At 35.3% G+C, this 22,134-nt stretch overlaps 1 protein-coding gene and 1 pseudogene across 1 annotated transcript; both read right to left on the reverse strand.

The window, feature by feature from the left end:
* Nucleotides 1-851: 851 nt before the first annotated feature.
* LOC128165140 (uncharacterized) lies at nucleotides 852-12,338 on the reverse strand (annotated as a pseudogene).
* A 1,196-nt stretch (nucleotides 12,339-13,534) lies between these two features.
* Nucleotides 13,535-19,564, reverse strand: LOC128184302 (uncharacterized). The gene is made up of 12 exons (XM_052853740.1): nucleotides 19,259-19,564; nucleotides 18,663-18,807; nucleotides 18,209-18,241; nucleotides 17,909-18,048; nucleotides 17,495-17,609; nucleotides 15,564-15,662; nucleotides 15,296-15,389; nucleotides 15,121-15,198; nucleotides 14,938-15,026; nucleotides 14,609-14,828; nucleotides 14,301-14,440; nucleotides 13,535-14,126 (listed from the first exon to the last, which is right to left on the reverse strand). The coding sequence occupies exons 1-12, from the start codon at nucleotides 19,473-19,475 to the stop codon at nucleotides 13,784-13,786; spliced, it is 1,713 nt and encodes a 570-aa protein (XP_052709700.1). The 5' UTR covers nucleotides 19,476-19,564; the 3' UTR covers nucleotides 13,535-13,783.
* Nucleotides 19,565-22,134: the final 2,570 nt, after the last annotated feature.

Below are 22,134 nucleotides of genomic sequence, written 5' to 3' on the forward strand. Positions count from 1 at the left end.
GATCAAAATAATATTAGCAAAATTTGCACATATAGCTATAGCCTTTAACCATAGACGGTGTCAATTTATTTTAACTTAATGGAAAAAGTGACTTGTAGGTCCAATGGGCGGGTTAAGTCATGCCGTTTTATGTTCACTTTGTTTACATTATAAGTTACGATAACACTATGATAATTGATTACTTACATGTACTTGCTTACTTACTGTTTTTTAATATTCTGATTTTCGATTTATGGATCTTAATTTCCGAGCATTTTTAACGGCACCCCTCTGGCTTCACAATTAGCTAGCTATATAAAGTTCTATCTGTTCTTTGTTATTTTTTTATGATAAAGAATTATCTTTTTTTTTTCGTGAAAATTCAAATTATTTCAAATAATCTTTCTACGTATGTTATCTTTTATGTGTTTCTTTCAGAAATTATTACAGGATGATAACGGATTTACAATTAGGGCAATCTGAACTTATAGCTCAAAAATAGAGAATCTCAATCTACATATCTCTTACACAAAGAAACTTTCCTTGCGAATTGAAGATATTGCAAAGAAGACTGAATAATACCCCACCTTACTGTACCACATATTGCGCTTGTGCAGAAACTTCACTGCTGCACCGACCACAGATAGACGTTATATTTGCTGAAGATAGATACACTGTACATGGTTATATGTGCAAGTTTTGTTCTTTTATTTGAAAACAGTTATGATATCATTTTCCCTCTTTAACAACAAAGTATACCGGGTATATTTCGATGGCAAATGCTTCCATTTCCACCAAAGTGCTGGCCCCATTGTAAGGTTGAACCCAAATTCAAAGGTTTCCAGCTGAGCAAAACAGTTAATATACAACGATTTTTTGATAAATTGTTGTATAAAATTTTATTTTAAAAATCCCTCATAAAACATTCGTAAGTAGTATTAATTATTCTAATTGTCTAAATACATTTTCAGAATCCTTATCCAAAATAAAATAAAATAAAACCAAGGGACAGAATATTTCAGATGAGGATTTCATAAAATTGGAACAGATGAAACAAACTTGACCAAAAATCAAACATCTACTTTATTTCTCAATATTTAAAAGGTAATTAATAACAATTAGTTTAGTCGATGTGAATTCTATTTGATTGAATATACCTGTAAGAATAAGAATGGGCCTCAGTCCCTGTGTGGCCTCGCTCCATTGCTGTAAAGGAATTTATGTCCTCTAGTGTAATTTATTTACAAGTTCTCCCGCGCTAAAGTTTTTTGTACGCAAGCTTGGTAATTGCCTTTCCTACATAAAATCAAACATCTACTCTAATTCTCAAGATTTTAAAGGTAACTAATAATGATTGGTTCTGTCAATGTGAATTCATGATGGGTTAATATACCTGTGCTACTCCTCCTTAGAAGCAATGGGCCGATATTCCTATGTGGCGTCGCTCCATTGATGTAAAGGAATTGAATGCTATACGACCAATCATTCATATGTAAAACATGTCACAGGAATTTGCTGATAACTAAATGTAACAAATACAGGCCATTGATGTATTCTGATGTTAGAAATCAAAAATGATATACCTGATACACATAATAAATAGTCACATAAAAGTAGTTTAATTATTCATGTAAATGGAGTCACTTAGTTTACACGTGTTACATAAACATAACAACTTTGTTTACATGCATTATATAAACATGGTCTTTTTTTCATACATACTTTATCAAAGAGCAATACTTTCAAATACAAACAAAATTATCATATTTAATTAAAGATTGATGCCATGCAATGATGAAACACATGAAAACCTATGTACAGATACAGTTTTACAGTCTGTTTATATCTCATTGACATTGTAAAGTATTTTATGCATGAAACATGATCCACACACACCATGTTTACATCCAATACACACCACACGATGACATGAAGTGTTTATATAAAGTTTACTTGTCATTTTACACACAGTATGTATATATAGTCTGTACACTCTGTATACGTTTCATTTATACAGTTGATTGATTTACATGTAATACTGAATTTTCTTTACTTGACCTATGTTTAGTTCAGCCACAAAGAGGTTGTCTCTGGTGTCCACACATAAACCCCAGGGATTCTCTAAATCAAAGTTGTCAATGTAGCGAAGGAACTGTCCGTCCTGATCCAGGATGTGGATAAAATGGCTGTAATAGTCTCCTGTAAGGATTCGACCCTGGCTGTCTGTTGTGATGCCGAGTGCAAAGAAAGATCCCTTCATAGCAGAGGCAGGACCAGTGTAGGTAAACCGGAGATTCCCGGCCTGATTTACCACCACTACTGCACGTGCTTTATGGTCTGCCACACAGATATCTAGGTTCCTGTTCTCACTAATGAATTTAATGGCACCAGATGAATAGAGAGGTTGTCCTTTGTCATTGTTTCTCTGTGGAGCCAGAGTAACGCACAACTTTTGTTTGTTTAAGATCATCGCTGTCCATGACAACCAGGAGGTCACCAGAGGAGGTGCAACAGACACCCCACGGTATCCACCCCTGTAGTCTGATCACTGTCTCTATCTGTGTATTCTTCACTATGTTCACAGTTCCATCATTTCTATCAGTATAAACTAGATCCCCACTCCTTGTCACTGCTATGTCGTCTGGCCAGTTCCCTGACGCGGTATCGATGGACTCCATTAGTTCCCCCTGCAGGTTGTAGAGTTTCATCTTGCTGTCTTCATAACTACACGTCCACATCTTTTTATCACTCAGACACGTCACACGGGATATATATTTATACCCTGTGTCTATAGCTGAGATGACCCGGGGTACCTCCATCAGTAACCGGTCTGGGGGAGAGGACTCGGCTCCTTTGTAAATATTGAATATTGTCAAACCATTAAATTGGAAAATGAAAAATTACACATTTTCAAAAAGGGACCAGGGGCAGTGATACAAACCGATACGATACGATTTGTATTTAGAATGCAAAAACAAATAAATTGGAAATATATATATGAACCAGGAAAAAAACCCAAAAGTCTGATACCAACAAGGTACAAAAGAAAAATAATATTTATCGTATACACTTTCGATCAAATTAAACACAAATCACATTTTACAAACTGATCAATTCTCTAAAAAATTAAAGAACGGTTCTAGGGGGAACCAAATCTATGTATTTTGTAAGAATTTTTTGTAAACTTAAAAATATTACATAATCTCTCTCTCTCTCTCTCTCTCTCTCTCTCATTCTTTGCTGTTAGTTTATAATTTTAAAAATATCACTTTATAGTTGACAATGATGCAAGGTATGTGTAATTCTTGCTGCGCTCGACACAACGGTAGTATCGTAAAACATATCAAATGAAAATGTGAATTTTATTAAAGACTGACTATTAAAGGCCTGCTGGTCTTTTATTATCCAAAGTTTACAATTTTTGACCCCTTGAACTAATGAATAGATAATCCTAGATTCTTCCGACTCTTGTAACCCCCTCCCCCTACATTTTCATGAATCTATTTTTTCACATATCATATAATTAAAGTGGGGTAAAAGTCAAAGAAGTCTCAGATTAGGGTTTAGACTTCAATATGAAGCTTAAAATACAAACATGAAACTCTGACATGTCAAAATACTATGGTACTCAAGTGACCACCAAGGCTTGTGGGCCTCTTGTTCTTGACGGAATTTAAAATAGGTATGAATTTAACCATAAAAAATTATCAGTCTACATGGGTTTTGATTACTAAGAATACATAATAATAAAGTGGGATATAAAACTTACCTAACGTTACCCCATTGGTTAACTCTAGAGTTTCATGATCCGACATGGCGGGATCCAGGAGTTTATTATTCCTGGTCGGTTGCTACCTGTGCAAGATCATATGATTGATTTAAATACCAGGTAAAAGTCCAGAATCTATGTCACTCATTGTCGGAAGATTTTACCAGCACTAACATTTGTATTACTGGTGAACATATTTAACTTAGCTTTAAATTTAGGTTATTGATTTTGTTCTTTTAAAAAATTGTTTTTCTTCACAAAAGATCCCTCTATTCAGCTGACATTTCTTAATAAAAAGCTTATGTGGTGAAATGGTGAACACATTCCTTTTGGAATAAAGAATGGGTTTAAGTCCCATCATCAGCAAATAAATGTAGAGAAAAATGCATGTGTTTTGTAGGGGTGGGTAGATGTAGAGCAATTTCTATTGTTATACTTTCATGTTAAATACTGAAATCTGATTGGTTAAGACGCAGTTAATAATATTTGCTATTACCCTCAGCGTTAGCAACGCACTTAGCAACGGGTAACATTAAAAAATGTAACATGCGCGAAAATTATGCGCGTACGGTTCGCTGTAGAATTCACGTTATTCCTATATAAAAGCAGTAAAATTTTCTTAAAAATTAAGACCTTCAGTATAACAAAATAAATAGTGCCTGTTTGGGAGGGTAACAGTTGAAATTGACACCCCTCGAAAACCATTGTCAACCTCCGCTTCGCGTCGGTTGATAATGGCTTTCTCGGGGTGTCAATTTCAACTGTTACCCTTCCAAACAGGCACTATTTACATATTATTATGATTAATGGCATTGTAATAAATTTTCTAATCTAGCAAATGTGTTCTTATCATCAAATATGTGATCATAAACATTACAGAGGTCTATCTCACATCTATCAAATTGTAAAAATAAATATTTCAATGTCAGGAGTCATTCAGGTGACATATTGCTATATCTTTACAAACATTGGTGTGTAGGATGTTATCTGCCGTCAGTTATGCATTACTACATGTAGATATATGTATATACATGTACACAATTTTAACTTCTCCTCTGAAAACACTTATCAAATTATAACTGAATATGTACATCAGTATATGTCATGAGCTGATCTAGAGAGGCGGGGGAAGTCAGGAGCGTCCAGACCCCCCCCCCCCCCTCCCCAACAATGAAAAAATAAAAGTAATTAAAATGCACATAATAAAGTTGCCAAATATAAGACCCACCCACCCCCATGGGAGAACAGTTGCTGGATCAGAATATGTATATTTGTATATGTGTGGAAGAACAGTTATTAGTCTCCTACCGATTTTCACCGGAGAGGACTATAGCTTTCCTCTGCGTCCGTCAGTCCGTCTGTCTGTCCGTCCGTCCGCCCGTCTGTCAACCAGTGTGCGCGGGAAAAAGAACGAGCTAAACCTACAGTTCATCAAACAAAATTTTTTGTCTACGTCCCATAATGCTCTCTAATGTTTTCACCCGTGGTGCTATGCCAAAAATGGCCGACTTTTAACTCGTAATTTACGGTGACTTTACGTTTGAAGACACGTTTTGAGTACCGCTAATGCTTTGGCGAGACTCAAAAGATTTGTTGCATGCTTCCATACCTTCGTATTGAGTCGAGAAACGTAAACAAAGACGAACAAAGTCATGGATGACGTCACAGTGCACTCGCGCTATATTTCCCGCGAAATATTAAGAGGTGGATCAAACATCTGTAATGAGTGTACTGGCTATTTCAGTATAGACTGCGATACCTGCCTCATCTGCTTATTGACATATGATTTGTTTTTAATCTTTTTTTTATATAGAGATTATATATATATATATATATATATATATATATATATATATATATATATATATATATATATATATATATATATATATATATATATATATATATATACACACACACACACACACTAGCAAAAGCCATACTTTACTGTCATATCGACCCATTTTAAGCTAATCGTGCATGCATGTACAGTAGGCAGGTAAGTATATGAGTAGGGAGGGAATAAACAATAGGACATTTTGAACTAAATGAAAAGGAATAAAATGAAAAAATAAACAGGTAAAAAATTATGTAGATATTGCATATAGTCAGACCATTAAATTTAAAAGTGGGAATTTACACACCTACAAACAGGTACCGGGCTCTCTCTCTCTCTCTCTCTCTCTCTCTCTCTCTCTCTCTCTCTCTCTCTCTCTCTCTCTCTCTCTCTCTGGGTAGGGGGTTGCGCTGTATGTATCATTACCATTAAAATTAGTACCTTTGGCATATTTATTGTAGAGCAAAAATTCTTTGACGTTTGTTGATACCGAAATAAAACTATAAGTTGACAATGATGCCAGGTATGTGTAATTCTTGCTGCGCTCGCCAGAACGGTAGCACCGTAAAACATATGAATTGTAAAAAAAAAAAAAAAGCGAAGTTAATGCATACATTCTATTTTAAAACATGACTTTAAATGGAAGAGTTCTAACGCACACTCATTCTTTATCTTTATAAAACAAAATGTGACAATGTATGTGACATCTTTAAATCTTCAGCACTTGATATTATAAATCTTTGTATAAACAGTCATAAACCGCATATAAGCTTTTTAAAATATTTTCTTTTATACTCCTAAATATCTCATTTGTCATTTTAAAATGAAATTATGAGTTTACTATGACGGTCAACTCTTTACGTCGATTCCTATTGTGACGTCAGCAAACCCGCAAGCTACGTTAAGTTTCCACTTTTGTAGCGTCTGGTTGACATATTTTCGAGAAAATCAATTTCCTATATTCCAATTTTTTAATGTTCGGGTTCGTTATCGGGCTCGGTGTTAATCAAATAAACGAGGAAAGTATGTTGTCAGTAATAATATCGTGCATTTCTCGGACCATTCCTTTTACTGTTTCTAACAAACAAATTAGTTCTGTATAATAGTGTCAAGCATTGTGTTGTAAATTTAATCGACAGTGTTTATGTATTATTACAATCGGGTTCGTTATCGGGTTGGTCTGTTGAGACGGTAAGAAATGATATTCTGCATAACAGTGCATTGTTTTCACTAATTTCTACAAACCGGTAGGGGACGTGTATTGCTTATGCAGTACTCTCAGAATGCCTGTTTCACATATATATTTCGTTTTAGTATTTTTTCTATTTTCGTTTTGTGCAGTATATTCTTAAATATTATTCATCTAAAGTTCTGTTGAGCGCTCATGGTAATCTTAAATTTCACTGGTTATCCAATAAATTTGTTTCCCTATTAGTTTAAGTAAATGTTCAAACAAAATTGGGCAATACTTAATTTTCAATATTGACGGTCAATCCAGCGTGTATCTTTGTGCATGTTAATATCATATTAACTTATAATATGTTTTACGGTGTGACCGTTGGGGCAAGCGCAGAAGGAACCACACATCTGTCGTCATTGTTAAATGCAACCCGTGGACTTGCCCTATAAGCTAAAAACTATGGCTTTGTCTCGAAAACTTTTACCATCGCAAGGAACCCGAAGTTATCAAACTTTGATTCCAATGGTCCCTTCCTATGCTAATACACTAAAACAAACTACCACTGAGCATTAATGAAATGTTAAACATACTTATTAAATTATTTTGATAAACACAAAGCCGTTTTTTTTTATGTAAATACAATTATGTTTTATCATTCCTTTAATTACCTTTTAATAATGATCAGTAAACAATAGATTGTGTGTGTGTGTTATATCTCATTTGTTCCTTGTTGTTACCTGTGTTTTAATTATTTTCCTCTGTTACATTAATTTTGTTTTTAATCTTTTTTAATTTTTGTACGCTATATAAGCGTTGTAGACATGTGCCATCACCCATTTTTAGTGTGTGACATCCAATATTATTGAAAGGTTTGACCACATATGCAACTATAACAAATACATGTAGATATTTTAATTTTTGTTTGTTTTATTTATTCATTACAAAATGACGTGGCTGCACGTAGATCTAATAATGGTTGGACTTTTCTTTTTTAATAATTTTTCGTCACCTACCTAACGTATCCATATAAGATTGGATCAATATGACAATAAATTTATCATGGAACTTGCATGTGTATAATTTACTAAGCAAAAAAATTATCAAAACAAAACTAATCAGCTGAAGAGTCACCGTCACTTCCTACACGTTACATCCAGTACAGATGCTTGATCCACCTCTAAATTTATCGCGGGAAATTAAAACGCGAGATCACTATGACGTCATACTTAATTAACTTTCTTTTGCGCTCGACAGTTTTCGTATATTGTCGGACAAATTCGGGGAAGGAAATGACGTCATATGTCGCAAAAGTTCAGATAGGTACTGGGTTTTTTTAGGTAGGCATATTGGTTGCATACTTTTGTGATTTTGAAGGACTTTTTATTGGTAAATGGAGAAAGATATATGCGATTTACAGGTAAGAATTTTCCTTAGAAACGCTTCCTGTTGCTCCATGTTGCTATGCACCGCAAAGGATCCTGGGATAGTAGAACGTTTTCACGCGGGTCCACAAAATTTTCTTTGAACAATGTGCAGATTTCAACTCGAATTTCCTCCGTTCGTACACGTTGTCTATATAGCTCGCTACGCGAGCGGCGCTTCGCGCCGCCTTGCTGCGCTCGCTAATATGTTTTACGGTGTGACCGTTGGGGCGAGCGCAGAAGGGACTATACGAGGGTTGTTCGGAAATTATTGAGACAAATCGATTATTTTCTTTTCTAAGTGACGAATTTTGGTGAAAATTGGCATAGACACTGAAGAAACACCAACAAATAATAAAACAAAGTAATATTAAAAGAATATTTAATATTTTGTTTACGACAGTACATAAACAAGTCGGTGGTCGGGGTACCCGGCGCAGCCATGAACTCGGAGATTAAACAACTTAAACATCTACTTTATAAGTGTCCGTAGAATTACAGTTAATGATAAAAGAAATCAAATTAAATATGTTCATTTTGCTATTCTTTGCGACTAACTGTTGATTAAGTTTCACTGATGTTCGAGTTGAAATACGGATATGGTACACATATATTTACCAAACAATAAAAATCTGACAACGACTTTACATTGAATTTTGACGCCAAGGCGGCGCAACGAAAACCATTAGACTGGTGGAAATCTCAGAAGAAGACCTTTTAATGCCACGCAATTGCGTAAAAAAAACTATACGATGACAAGACAAGGTATAGAACTTCAGTTCATCATATTTTTGTTCACTGATTGTTTAACTAGAATTAGGTAAAAGGGATTAATTAACAACTGTTGACACACTAACTGTTGTCAACAGTTCTAAAATATGTAAAAAAAAAAATGACTGCAGGAGTCATTCACAGTAATTAGACTTTCGGGTAAAAATATCTCGATTTTTTCTCTAAAAAAACAAGAATGAGAATGAGAAAATGTAAATGATGACATCTTGAAATTAAAACAAAAGATAAGAAATAAAAAATAATTCTTATTTCAGTTCGTTTATAAGGTGTTTAAAACACGGGAGCAATAAGAAGCGTTATAATGACGTTGCGAAAAGTTTGCGGTTGCGCCGGGTTACAGGACGAAGGCACGTTGGTCAGCTTACTAGGAATGATCTATTCATGCCATGCACAAGAAACTTTTCACATTGATAAACTCTATCCCGATTTACGTTTTGGTGAAATTTCAAGAGTGTATCTTTTTTACTAAAAGAATAAGAGAAAATGTCTCAATAATTTCCGAACAACCCTCGTATACACATCTCTCATCATTGTTCAATGCAACGTGTGGACTTGCCCAACCAAAAACTTTGGCTTTGTCTCCAAAAACTTTAACCACCGCAAGCTAGAAACCCGAAGTTATCAAACATTTATTCCCGCCTTAGTCTAATACACTCACACAAACTACATGTATCACTGAGCATTAATAAAATGTTAAACAGACTTATCAAAATATTTTGGTGCAAAATACAAAGCCGTTTAAGTTTTTTTTTGTTTTTTTTTTTTATGTAAATACAATAATGTTTATACTCTGTCCCAAGATATTTTGGATTCACGTTTGGACGATTTTTAATAAAAATACACTTACCTGTGAGAGAAGTGCAACTGAAATAGTTGAAAGGGATATTTTCCAAGATAATTTCATTGACACATTATCATCTTTCACTCGGAAAAATTCACAGGAACGAAAACAGATTCCTTACGGAGATTTATAATGGGGAATGTTTACATCTTTTCTCCATTCGGAATACATTCGGAATACATCGCGCAATATTTCAACGTTATCATCCGGGCTTGCTGCAATGCAAAATCTCCGTAGACATCACATTTTTTAGCATTGTATTGAAACCTGATAAGCTAACAGGGGCGTTTTGACTGAGAAATCTTGGAAATTTTTCATACTTTTGAATGAACATCGTTTGGATCCTGAGGTATTTATAAATATCAAACAATTAAGCCAAACGTGAATCCAAAATATCTTGGGACAGAGTATAATTTAGCATTCCTTTGCTTTTTATTAATGATCATTAATTTTAAAAATCAGTATACAATAAATTGCGCGTTTGTGTTATTTCTCATTTTGTTCCATGTTGTTATTTGTGTTTTAATTATTTTCCTCTGTAACATCAATTTTGTTTTTAATTTTTTTGATTTTTTGTATGCTATATATACCGCGTTGTAGACATTTGCTCTCCCGCTTTTTTAGTGTGTGATATCCAATATTATTTAAAGATTTTACCACATATGCAACTATTAAAAAACCCTGTAGATATTCTAACAGTTTATTTGTTCTCAATTTTGTTTTATTCATTTATTACAAAATGACGTGACTGCACGTAATCTGATAATAATTAGAATTTTCTCTTTAGATAAATTTTTGTCACCTAACGTTACCTAACGTTTGCATATATGATTGGATCAATATACAGTAAATTGAGCGTGGAACTTGCATGTGTATTTACTAACCAAAAACAAAAATCAAAACAAAACTAATCAGCTAAAAGAGTCGCCATTAACACTGATACTGAGAAGGCTAGCCTGGTTCCCGAGGCCTTCCGATTGTCACAGAAGAAGGCCTACTTCCTACATGTACATCTTGTAAAGATGCTTGATCCACCTCTAAAAGGTAGCGCGAGATCACTGTGACGTCATACTTAACTTTCTTTCTCGACAGTTTTCGTAAATGTTCGGATAAATTCGGGAAAGGAAATGACGTCATATGTCAACAAAAGTTCAGAAAGGTACAGCTTTTTTTTACGTAAGCATATGTGTTGTTTACTTTCGTGTTTTTAAAGGATTTTGTATTGTTAAATAAAATAGATGTATGCGATTTAGAGGTAAGAATTTTCCTTAGAAACGCTTCCTGTTCCACCATGTTGCTATGCACCGCAAAGGATCACTGGGATAGTAGAACGTTTTCACGCGGGTCCACAAAATTTTCTTTGAACAATGTGCAGATTTCAACTCGAATTTCCTCCGTTCGTACACGTTGTCTATGGAGCTCGCTATAATTCTTTACTACAATGATAGTGATTATGGCATTTTTTTTAATTGCAAAGTTTTTACTTTATCGTATATTTGCAATTAAACATGACATAGTGTTTTCTAAACACTTGTTTGTAAGATAAAATATTAAATTGTTACAAAACCGGTTTTTATCTCATAAATGCATACTGCAGTAACGATTGCTCATTGTCATATATTTTATAGAAACTAAACGTATTAAAAAGTCAGGCACGTAGCATCAGGGGGGGGGGGGGGGGGGCAGGGGGGGCCTGTTCCCCCCCCCCCCCCCACTTTTTCTCGCAGCAACAATTTATTTTAAAATTTACATATAAAAAAGTGAATTATTAAGGAGTTGCCCCCCCCCCCCCACTTTTTTGGGAGCATGTAGAAAATTGATATGAAATAATGAAATTAGGATTGCAATTGAAGTTTTTGGAAATTTTGGGGAACGCCATATTTCTTTTTTTTTTTTTTTTTGCTTGTCAAGATTTTATGACTAAGTCTGCCCCCCCACCCCCCCTCCCCCCCCCCCCCGACTTTCAAAACCGATGCTACGTGCCTGAAAGTACCTGTAAAATTGTATTTTATGTTTAATGTATTTTTTTCTTTGTTCATAGGTCAATCTTTCAAAAAGTTTAATAATCTGTTGAATAAAACGGCTTTCTTGTGGATTTCCTTTTTGCTGGGTTACATATACATATGTAACATCTGAATGGTGGAGATGGGGGTGGGGAGGACATAAATTGCACATATATAATTATATAAAATGAATATATTTTCATGGCACTACTGCAGTAGGGTCTGGAGCTCTGGTTAATATTGGCTCAGTTTGCTATTTAAAAAGGACTGATGTCGTCACCTAACCTGGAGCCCGTTCTTCCCAATTCAATTTTGGAAATTCAGCCCTGACTTTGAGCACCCAACACTTACCTCAATTATATGATTCTGAAAATTTCAGCTTCGAGGGTAGGGGCATTTGATGTTTACGAGCCCGATGTTTAAAATCCCCTTTTAATGAATAGTGTATTTTCAGTATGGCCCTGAATTACAACCAGAAGAGATGACCACATCACTATATTTTCACAGGTAGTGGTTAACCACAAGTTAAACCGTGAAATGACTCTGAAATGTTCAGCCTTCGATATTTCCAAGCGCGATGTTTACTTTATAATATGTTTACTGATAAACAAGTTGATAAAACAGGACTATCAATAGTCTCGTTTGAAGTCGTTAAGTTCTATGGTCGATACAACAACCTTGTCAGCAAATACAATCTTCCACTAGGTCGCATGCTGACTGACGTTTTTTCAACTAATTGTTACACCATAATTATTCACCTAATTGTCTTTAGACTTTTCCGTTTTCCCGATAACGACAAAGAGCACACGGCGGGTGTGACCGGTCAGCAGATGATGCGCACTCCTCCATGGTACCTGATCCAACCTCAATTTTTTTTTAAAGGTCCGTGTTTGCTCTGCTCCTATTTTGTAACTTCCCTTTGGACTTTTGAACGTGAACACTGTTCGTTATTACCAAATGTCATATAGAGTATTTTTAGCAGGTCCCTGAATCTCAGAAACTTGAAATGACTACTTTACTATTTTTTCACAAAGGTGGCAAGTATGGATAAGGCTTGCAGTTTTATAACTTACAAAACTTGAGATAACTTAAAGCACAAACTGAGACCAGCTACTTATTTCTATAACCACGTGAGCATATTTCTTTAGACTGTTGTTTATTGGAAGTTGTAAACTGTCTTCATTGATATATCTGGTTAAAATCAATAAATCAGAGAGCCCTTCAAGATTGAGGCATAGGATTACTGATATATAAGCAACGCTTTTTCTTTCAATTCATATATAGAGGGATAGAACGATTCCTGAAAATTGCTGACGCGGGTTAGTATGACTGTACTTTTTCTGCAATGCCCGTTTTTAGCTCACCTTTAAGGTTCAATACCAGGTATAGGCGGGGACAGAAAGCCTAGGAATTTGCTGAATTAATACATACAGTTTACTTACTATATTTGTGTACTAACAAATGAAGACAGAACCAAGCCCGAAAGTTTAACCCAAACTAGAAAATTTCCTGGATCCTGAGAGATACTGGATCCCATTGATTCTACACATGCTAATGTTTTGTTGTTTCTGGGGGTTTTGAAAAAAAATCTCCCATGAATGAAAATTGATTAGAGCACTCCCCACGAAAATGACCAGTCTACTAAAGATATGATGATTTAGATCTTTGGTTGTTTTATAATTCTATAAATAACACAATCAAAAGCATAGTTCTATGATGGTTTTATTAACATAGTTACATGTGTGGTACGGTGAATTTGCAATAATCAGAGAAAAGTGTGATAACAATGATGTCCAGCATCGATGTAATGAAGTATAAAAGTTAGTACAACAACAGCAGTATTGACATGTATGATTAGTGATGCCAGCATCAACAAATGACTCCCTGGTGAATGGCTAAGGGTTGGTATCCTCCAGACAAATGACTCCCTTGTGAATGGCTAAGCGTTGGTATCATCCGGACTACTTCTCCCCTTGTTGACTGTCGTCTGCTTTGGCAACATTCTCCATCTTCTGTTCGTTAGACACCGGATACTCCTTGGTCTTCATTGGTAATATGGCGGCCAGTTTCTCATGGACAACTGTGATCTTAAGGAGCTCGTAAAACACAAACACTAGAATGACGACGATAAGATAGACGAACCATAGGGCCCAGACCGCCGTGTGGGCCAGGGCCAGGAACACCCCCAGGGAAATGTTGATCAGGGCTAGAGCTACCGCCACCCGCCCGATGTTGTGGTGGAACAACTCCCAGATCCGTCTCTTCAGTGGAGTTTTCTCCCCTTCTGACGGTCGGTGTGGACGTCTGAGGATAACAATGAAGAATCAACATGTAGGTAAAATAATCTTTGTACTTTAATATCTACTCGAGAATACTTCACTGAGACAAGAACAGAATTTTATTGGTGTGCTCACATTAAGATATAGAAATATCATATCAAACAAAGAAGAATCCATGATATACCATGAAAGTACTCACGCTAACGCGTTAAATGGCTGACTGATGCCGAGCAGCATGACTATTATTCCAATGGCTCCGTGTGCGAATTTAAAGTGGTCGAATTGGACGGAGACTATCCCCAAGACGAACCCAAGGAAGCTGAGGACCAAACCAGAGACCTACACAACAACGGACAGAGTCGGTATAAGTTACAATAACGGAGACAGGTGTCATGAGATGTAGCAGGACTTATGTGTAATGTTCACACCAGTGATAGAAAGCTAGATTGGCGCCTTACCTGATTCACTTTTAAACATGTTTATAATGCATTGTTCACTTAGACTGACCTGGAAAATTCTGTGTAGAAGAAACCATGTGGTCCCGGAAGAGCTGAAGTATCTGGCGATGAACGTGCCCCACACCAGACACACGCCCCACCCAAAGAACATCAGGAGCCCATGCACCAGCAGGAAGTTTGTGAAGATGGGGACACACTCCCCCGCGGCCGCTTGGTCCGCAGATGTAGAGTTACCGGCCAGAAACCAAATGTCGTTCTGTAAGGCGTTTCTACGTAACGGCAAATAAAAATCATCGTAGGCAAGTATACACATCTCTGAAATTACCATCTTAAAGTTTACTAAAGGTTTTAAAGTTTGCATTTGTTTTTATTTCTTACGTCTCTGTATTAATTCCTCCAAACAAATATAATCCTGATGACGAGGGGGCCATTGCTGCCGATGCTCTTTTGGCGGGAAATGATCCGCTCTGAAGCAAAATCAAAGTAAAGACCCCACGTTTTATATGAAAATGAATATATACATATATAAGTAGTGGTAGGCTAGAATTTACAAAGGCTTACTGCTGTTGTTATTCGTGTTGTCCATGTCATGGAATCGGGATCCAGTACCACGACCGTGTCTGCCAGGGATTCTGTCGTCTGCGAGGAAAAAATGGCGAGGTATTAGAATATGTAGAGACGGTTACGTACTCAGCAAGAAAGAGAAACTACTGGATGTTTCAGAAATGGAACCTGCCTGGATAACTTGTCGAGTTTTCTCGATTCCTCCATACAACACGATTCGTTTTTGTCCGTTCACTTCCGGTAAAAGAGCCATGCTGCTGTATGTCCTTGGAGAGCAATTAAAACATGAGTATGTTGGATGATTTAATTTTTTTAAATTAAGCAAACTGTTGTAGTAATTTTAACAACGGGATCCGATTGTCATGTTGTAAATTTTGAATTTACCGAGTGGCAGTAAATTCAAAATTTACAACATGACACGATTTTAGATCCGATTTTACCTCGGGCTTGCACAGTCAGGCAACTGAGTCCATTCTTGTTCTGAATTCCGGAAAATCCAGGAGTCTCCAGAGGGACAGGGCCCGCCTGTCTCTCCCCCGCTGTAATGAAATTGTAACAGTTCGTGGTCAATTGACAATTATATTTAAGCTGTCTCTCCCCCGCTGTAATGAAATTGTAACAGATCGTGGTCAATTGACAATTATAACATGTAGTTTTGGAACTTTATGTTTTAAGCTGTCTCTCCCCCGCTGTAATGAAATTGTAACAGATCGTGGTCAGTTGACAATATGTGCTTTTGCAACTATTGTCTATATTTTTAAGCTGAAATAGTAACACGTTTTTAGCAATTTTGGTGGATTGATATATTTTGCAGATAAGATTAAAGGGACTTGGACATGATTTGAGATCAAAAATTTTATTTTTATTTTTTATGTATAAAATGGTTTACTGGTGCATTTTAAATGATTGACCAAAATATTGAATGTTAAAGTCAAGTTACGAGCGAGATACAGAGGTAAGAATTGGTTGTTATGTAAACAAAGCTCGAGTCTTATAGTTGTTTAAAAAAAATCTAATGTAGAGAATTACCATTTCTTAGACAAAATGACAAGTAAAAACAATTTAAACTTATTCAGTATCTTCATAAATACTATTATCAACAAAATAAAGATACATTTGATTGAAACTTACACCAATACAACACATATGTAAAAATGGCAATATTCGAGCTTTGTTTACAAAACAAAGAATTACGAACTCTGTAACTTGCTTATAACTTGACATTTGACTTTCAAATTTTGACATAGCATTATAAACTTCTATTTTTATCAGTATAAACATTGAAAATGGAATAATAAAGAAGATGGGGGAATAGGATGGCGCAAATGCCCATTCGGTTTAGTAGTGAAATACAATTTTAAATTTATTTTCCTCAATTAAATCTATTCAAATATAGTATAATAAAATTTTGCAAAAGCAAAATTTCTAACTATAATCAGTTTTTGATATATTTAATAATAAATAAGAAAAAAAAATATTGTCGGAAATTTTGGTCGTATCGAACCCGTAACATAAAAACCTTAGATATATAAGGTTAGCTTATGCCAGTTACTCTAACCACTGAGCCATTTCAGACACAACAAAGTGGGTTTTTTAAATATTATGTGTGACTAAGGTCACGAACTACCGGACTTGTATTATTTTTTCAAAACGTTCAGTTGTTGGGATACAAAATAATATTTTTAATGTATAGTGGGTCATCTCTCCACCTTTTTGTTGATTGAAATCGGTTTGTTTTCCAATAGACCTTAATTAGACTATGAGAAAAATATGGAGCACAGACCCACTCTATAAAAGAAAATGCCTTAAAGTTCTAAAAAATGACAGTATTTGCAGGTTTTGATACGTATACGCCTGTTTGAGTCAACATATTCCAAGTATTGAACATACCTATAGGTTAAAAATCAATGATTCGTTAAATATATATTGTTTTAAATGATTTTAAAAAAAACCCATCAGATTTATTGATACTTTAATTTTTCAGTAGCCTGTCCGATGGCGTATAGGCATTTTACACGCCTTATCCACCCATCTTCTTTGAAAATTTTAAGCCAAATCGTGTCCAGGTCCCTTTAAGGTATATTGCAGACAATGGTTCATCCCCGCCTGTAGTCATATTGTAATTAGTCAATCAATTGACACAGATAACATACCGGTACTTTTGCAATAGTATATACCAGGACTAGTATTATGCATAGAGCACTGTTGTTTGTTTGTCGTCTTATGCAGAGAAAGGTGAGCTATGGATCGTGGTTTAAAAAAAGTCTTTTCCCCAAATGTCACCAAAACTAGTAAAAGGTTGATTTTTGCTTCTTATATTTGATATTCAAAGAGAAATATCCATTTAATACCAAACTGACTAAGTACTTACCTCAGACAGCCGCCATAGATGACCAGGCGGTCGGCGTCCACCACTGATCCGCTGTGTAGACACCGGGCGTGCGGGTAGGTCGGGGCGTAGGGGTGACAGTTACCCTCACAGAACCCTGGACACACAGAATAAATGAAAGGATTTCAAACCATAGCCATGGTAGTTTCAAAACATATATATACACATGTATTTACAAATGTACAAGTGCATGATCAGGTTTGGAAGAGTAGAGACATGAATTGTAAATCATACATTACGGAAGACCATTATTAAAACTTCTCAATTTTTGGACAAAGTTTTATAGCTTTAAAGAATGGCTTGATCATTTCTGCTGTATTTTTACAATATGCCATTCAGATTTTTGAGCAGTCGTATTATATTTATTTAGTACAGGGCATGGATTATAAGACTTACTGGTGGACCATTGGTTGGTGGACGTATCAAGGATAAAGGTGTCAAAGAACCGCTCCCCCGCGAACCCCAGACTGACGTACAGAAGGGTGGAGCCGGGGTACACGCCCCCTGCCGCGCCGTACCGCGTGCTCGGGGGTGTCCTGCAAAAAATGATAGCGTGAGACGTTATTATGAGGAATACACTGATATGCAGTTTATTTCGTGCCTGACAAATAAATGCGTGAAATGTTGTGCATTTTAATTTGATTTGTACTGTATGATCAATTTAAGATTTTTTATAAAAGTAAATGTGTGTCTTACCCCGTGGTGGACACTTGAAACCATGTACTGGAACTAAAAAGCCAATGATATAAGCAGTTTAATAGCAAGTTTCAGTCATATGTACAGAATTTAGCAAAGGGGTGCGTTATATATATGTAGGGATAGAAATATTATCTCTTTTAGATCTAAATTATATTAATAGCTTAAAACAAGCGCTAAATTTCTCTCTCTCTCTCCTCTCTCTCTCTCTCTCTCTCTCTCTCTCTCTCTCTCTCTCTCTCTCTCTCTCTCTCTCTCTCTCTCTCTCTCTCTCTCTCTCCAGTAACAGCTGTAGGTTTTACTAAGTTATGTTTTAATGCTATTATTCATCATCCCGTCATTGTATTTAATGAGCTTGCATTGTACATAGGAAGACGGGGCTTGAAACTTCCTCACAGACACCCGGATGTAGACGTAATTCTTACAGGACATCCCTCTCTATCTTTTCACTTACGTCACGTCAAATCGCCACACGTCGTTGTAGAAGATCTTGCCCGGCCCCTCCCCCGTGGTGACGTACAGGTGGTTCCCCACCACCCCGTACACCATGCTGAAGCGGGCCCCAGGCCTGGTGGCTCCACTCACGTCGGTCCAAGAACCTGGATATAATCAAAGATCTTACATATATATATAGTGTTGTAAACAGAGAGAGAGAGAGAGAGAGAGAGAGAGAGAGAGAGAGAGAGAGAGAGAGAGAGAGAATCACAAGTCATACATACACAAAATGTTATATGGTTGACATTTAAAATCGCATGCACTTTAAGTCATGTTTATCTCTGTGAAATATCACCCTACTGAATATTTATATTTTATAGTTCTCATGCTTAATGGACCCGTATAGAAAAAAAGGATTGCCTTTTACAATTTATTACTTTATTTCAGGAAAGTAACAAGGAAGAATAAACCTGCTATACGACGTTTGTAATATAATATTACAATTATGAATTATTCTCGCTAATTTTATAAAAGTTTTTTTTATAATCAATAGGTTACAGCAGACATATATCTTGCTGTGTTTACCTGCATCAAACATCGATCAATAATTCTCACCTGCAACAAAATCAAACACCCAGGTATCGTCTGTGATCGGCCCGCCCTTGCCTCCGAAAACGACCAGTTTGTTCTGGGTCTGAAAATATCCCACGGCCATGTCCCTCCGGGCTGAGGGGAGGGTCCCAGAGGCTGGTACCGATGACCACTCTAAGGACCCCACGGGTCGCACGGCCAGGTAAATACACCAGGTTAACGCTGCTAGAGCCCGCCACATTGTTCTATGAAACCAGGAAGGTACCGCCGGATTTAGAGCCCAGTCATTGGTTTTATTCTCAGAGCGGCTGCGATCTGTTTACAACTGTGTTGTAAAATGTAAATATATACAATGTGTGAAGGCTTCGATCGACCTTTATAACCGGAACCCAGTGCAGTCAGGCGAAACGTGCGATTTTTAAAATGTTCTATAAAATGGCACTTCATTCATTTTCTATCATCTTTCTGTGATCGATTTTCTTCTTTTTTATAGTATACAAGTACATGTATATAAAATTGATTCGCACTAACAAATTGCACTTAATTTTCATTCACAAATTAGAACATCATTCTCAAGTACTGGTGCACTTAGATTTAAATGTTTAAAAAGCCTTGAGTCAAGTTATGTAAAATAAAATAATGATAAAATTATTTACCAAAAAAAAAAATCAAATTGTCGTTCCCTGTTAGGTTGTCAAAGAGTAAAACATTGTAGAAGTGTGTATTTTATGCACGAATAACAAGCTAGAAAACGAGTAACAGAAAGTCAGAATTCGAAATATCACTGGGTTTAGCAAGCACTCGTTGTGTCTGTAGCTCAAATGTAATTCTCGCTTCGAAATCCGTATCCCCGTGTTTTCTACCCCCCCCCCCCCCATGTAAGATTGTAGGCGGTACATACATGTTCTACATGTTAGCTTTTATTTATATCGGTAGATTTAATGCATGCCTCTAGAGTGCACTTTTCTGTGTCGAATAAATATTATTCACCCATATGTTTACATGTACTGTCTGTACTAAAATTAATAAGATAGAATTTTATAAATGAAAAAGAAAATATTTACAATGCACGATGGCAAGGTTCAAGCTATCACTGTTTTTCCACCTCGGCGCATTGTAAAGGTACGGGGTGTTTCTATTTTATTTTATTTTTTAATTATCTCTTATTTTACACAATGTACATAAATCAGATGATGGTAGAATATTGGTAATAAGAACACAATATAATTACACTAATTAATCTTTATGCACCAAATTCAGAAAGTGAAATGTATTTTTTTTTTAAACTTGCATCATGGGTATCTCATTATTGTTTAAATGATGGAAATATTATCAATGTTGGAGACTTTAATTCCTCGTAAACTGCCATAAACAGAAGTTCAATAAGTATAGATGATATACCTGAATCCTGATAATAATCCTAAAAAGAGGAAAACACTTGGTGTGATTCAAGCAATAACCCGAAACGTAGAATAGATTAAGCTTTTTCTGCAGAAGAGTTGTGTGATCCTATTGAAAAATCTTTCTAAGAAATCTCCATATGTTTCAACTTCCAAAATGATCTATTTCTTTTTTAAAATCCCCAAAATTTTACAAAGAAATTGTCTGTAGTTTTAATGAATGTAATTCCCCAAATGTATCACGAAATCAGCTCACCGAAAACTTGTGGTTGAAGAATGAAAAACTACTTTTTTCCTAGAATACTGGATAAAAAGTGGTATCCTAATTGTCAAAATATATGTTTACAGTATATGGTAGAAAAGATAAAAGATATTAAAGAAACTATGAAATAAAAATGAAATTATCTGTGCGAATATCTTTTAATCAAAATCGCTATTAGAGAGTAGAATATAGATTATCAATTCATTTTAATTAATTTATTCAATTATATAAGAGTACATGAATTGGATCGAACAGTAGACACAATGCTATATACATGTATGTTCTCTCCTACAGAATATAGATTATGTATACAATACTAAAATTCAAAAGCCATACTTTCATTTCTGCGGGAAAAAACAACCAGAACTTGAGAACTCAGGTTTCTATTATAAAATTATATTATCAAGAAAGTCATAAAAACCAATAATGGAAGCAAAAGGGTCAAAAGAAGTCAAATTATTAAATGTTCAGTGGGACAATGTAACACGGCTAAGATAATAAAAGCAAATAGCAGAATTTAACTATAAACTTCTACATAATCAGCTGAACTGTAATTATAATGTAAATAAATTGAATAGAGATGTTAGAAAAAAGAGTAGCAGTTGTGAACAGATTGAAAATATGAAACAATTAATTTTTGGATGTCCTGAAACAAAACAAAATGTAAGATAAAGTATCAAGAATATCAAAGTTGAATATAACATGGAAAACAATTGTTGTAGGATTATTTTACAAGTTCACAGACACAACAACACTATGAGAAAAATATACCTCTATATGAAAACCTCTACCTCTATACCCACTCTATGAAAGAAAATGCCTTCAAGTTCTAAAAAATGACACTTTTTGCAGGTTTTGATACGTATACGCCTGTTTGAGTCAACATATTCCAAGTATTGAACATATTTTTAGGTTACAAATCAATGATATGTTAAATATATAATATTATTGCTTTAAATGATTTTTAAAAACAAATATCAGATTTATTGATATTTTAATTTTTAAGTAGCTTGTCCGACCGTGTATGGGCATTTTTCACGCCTTACCCACCCATCTTCTTTTCAATAATGTCATATCATTTGTAGGATACAAAACATATAAACATGAAATAAGAGTAGACTACAAAATAAAACTCCAAATGAGAATCGTTTATATCTACTCTGAAATAACCTCAATATTATTATTACTTTATAACAAAGAGTGCAAGAAGTGTCAAGTCAAGTTACAATATTTTGAAA

Source organism: Crassostrea angulata, chromosome 1 (assembly GCF_025612915.1).
Source record: "Crassostrea angulata isolate pt1a10 chromosome 1, ASM2561291v2, whole genome shotgun sequence".
Classification (NCBI taxonomy): domain Eukaryota; kingdom Metazoa; phylum Mollusca; class Bivalvia; order Ostreida; family Ostreidae; genus Magallana; species Magallana angulata.

What these genes read in the sequence shown, in the direction of transcription:
- LOC128184302 (XM_052853740.1), bottom strand. Translation starts at nt 19,475, where the DNA reads ATGTGGCGGGCTCTAGCAGCGTTAACCTGGTGTATTTACCTGGCCGTG. An exon ending in GTGTGGCGATTTGACGTGAC is followed by an intron (nt 18,242 to 18,662) that starts GTAAGTGAAAAG and finishes TTGGCTTTTTAG; the next exon opens with TTCCAGTACATGGTTTCAAG. An exon ending in ATCTATGGCGGCTGTCTGAG is followed by an intron (nt 15,663 to 17,494) that starts GTAAGTACTTAG and finishes ATTTCATTACAG; the next exon opens with CGGGGGAGAGACAGGCGGGC.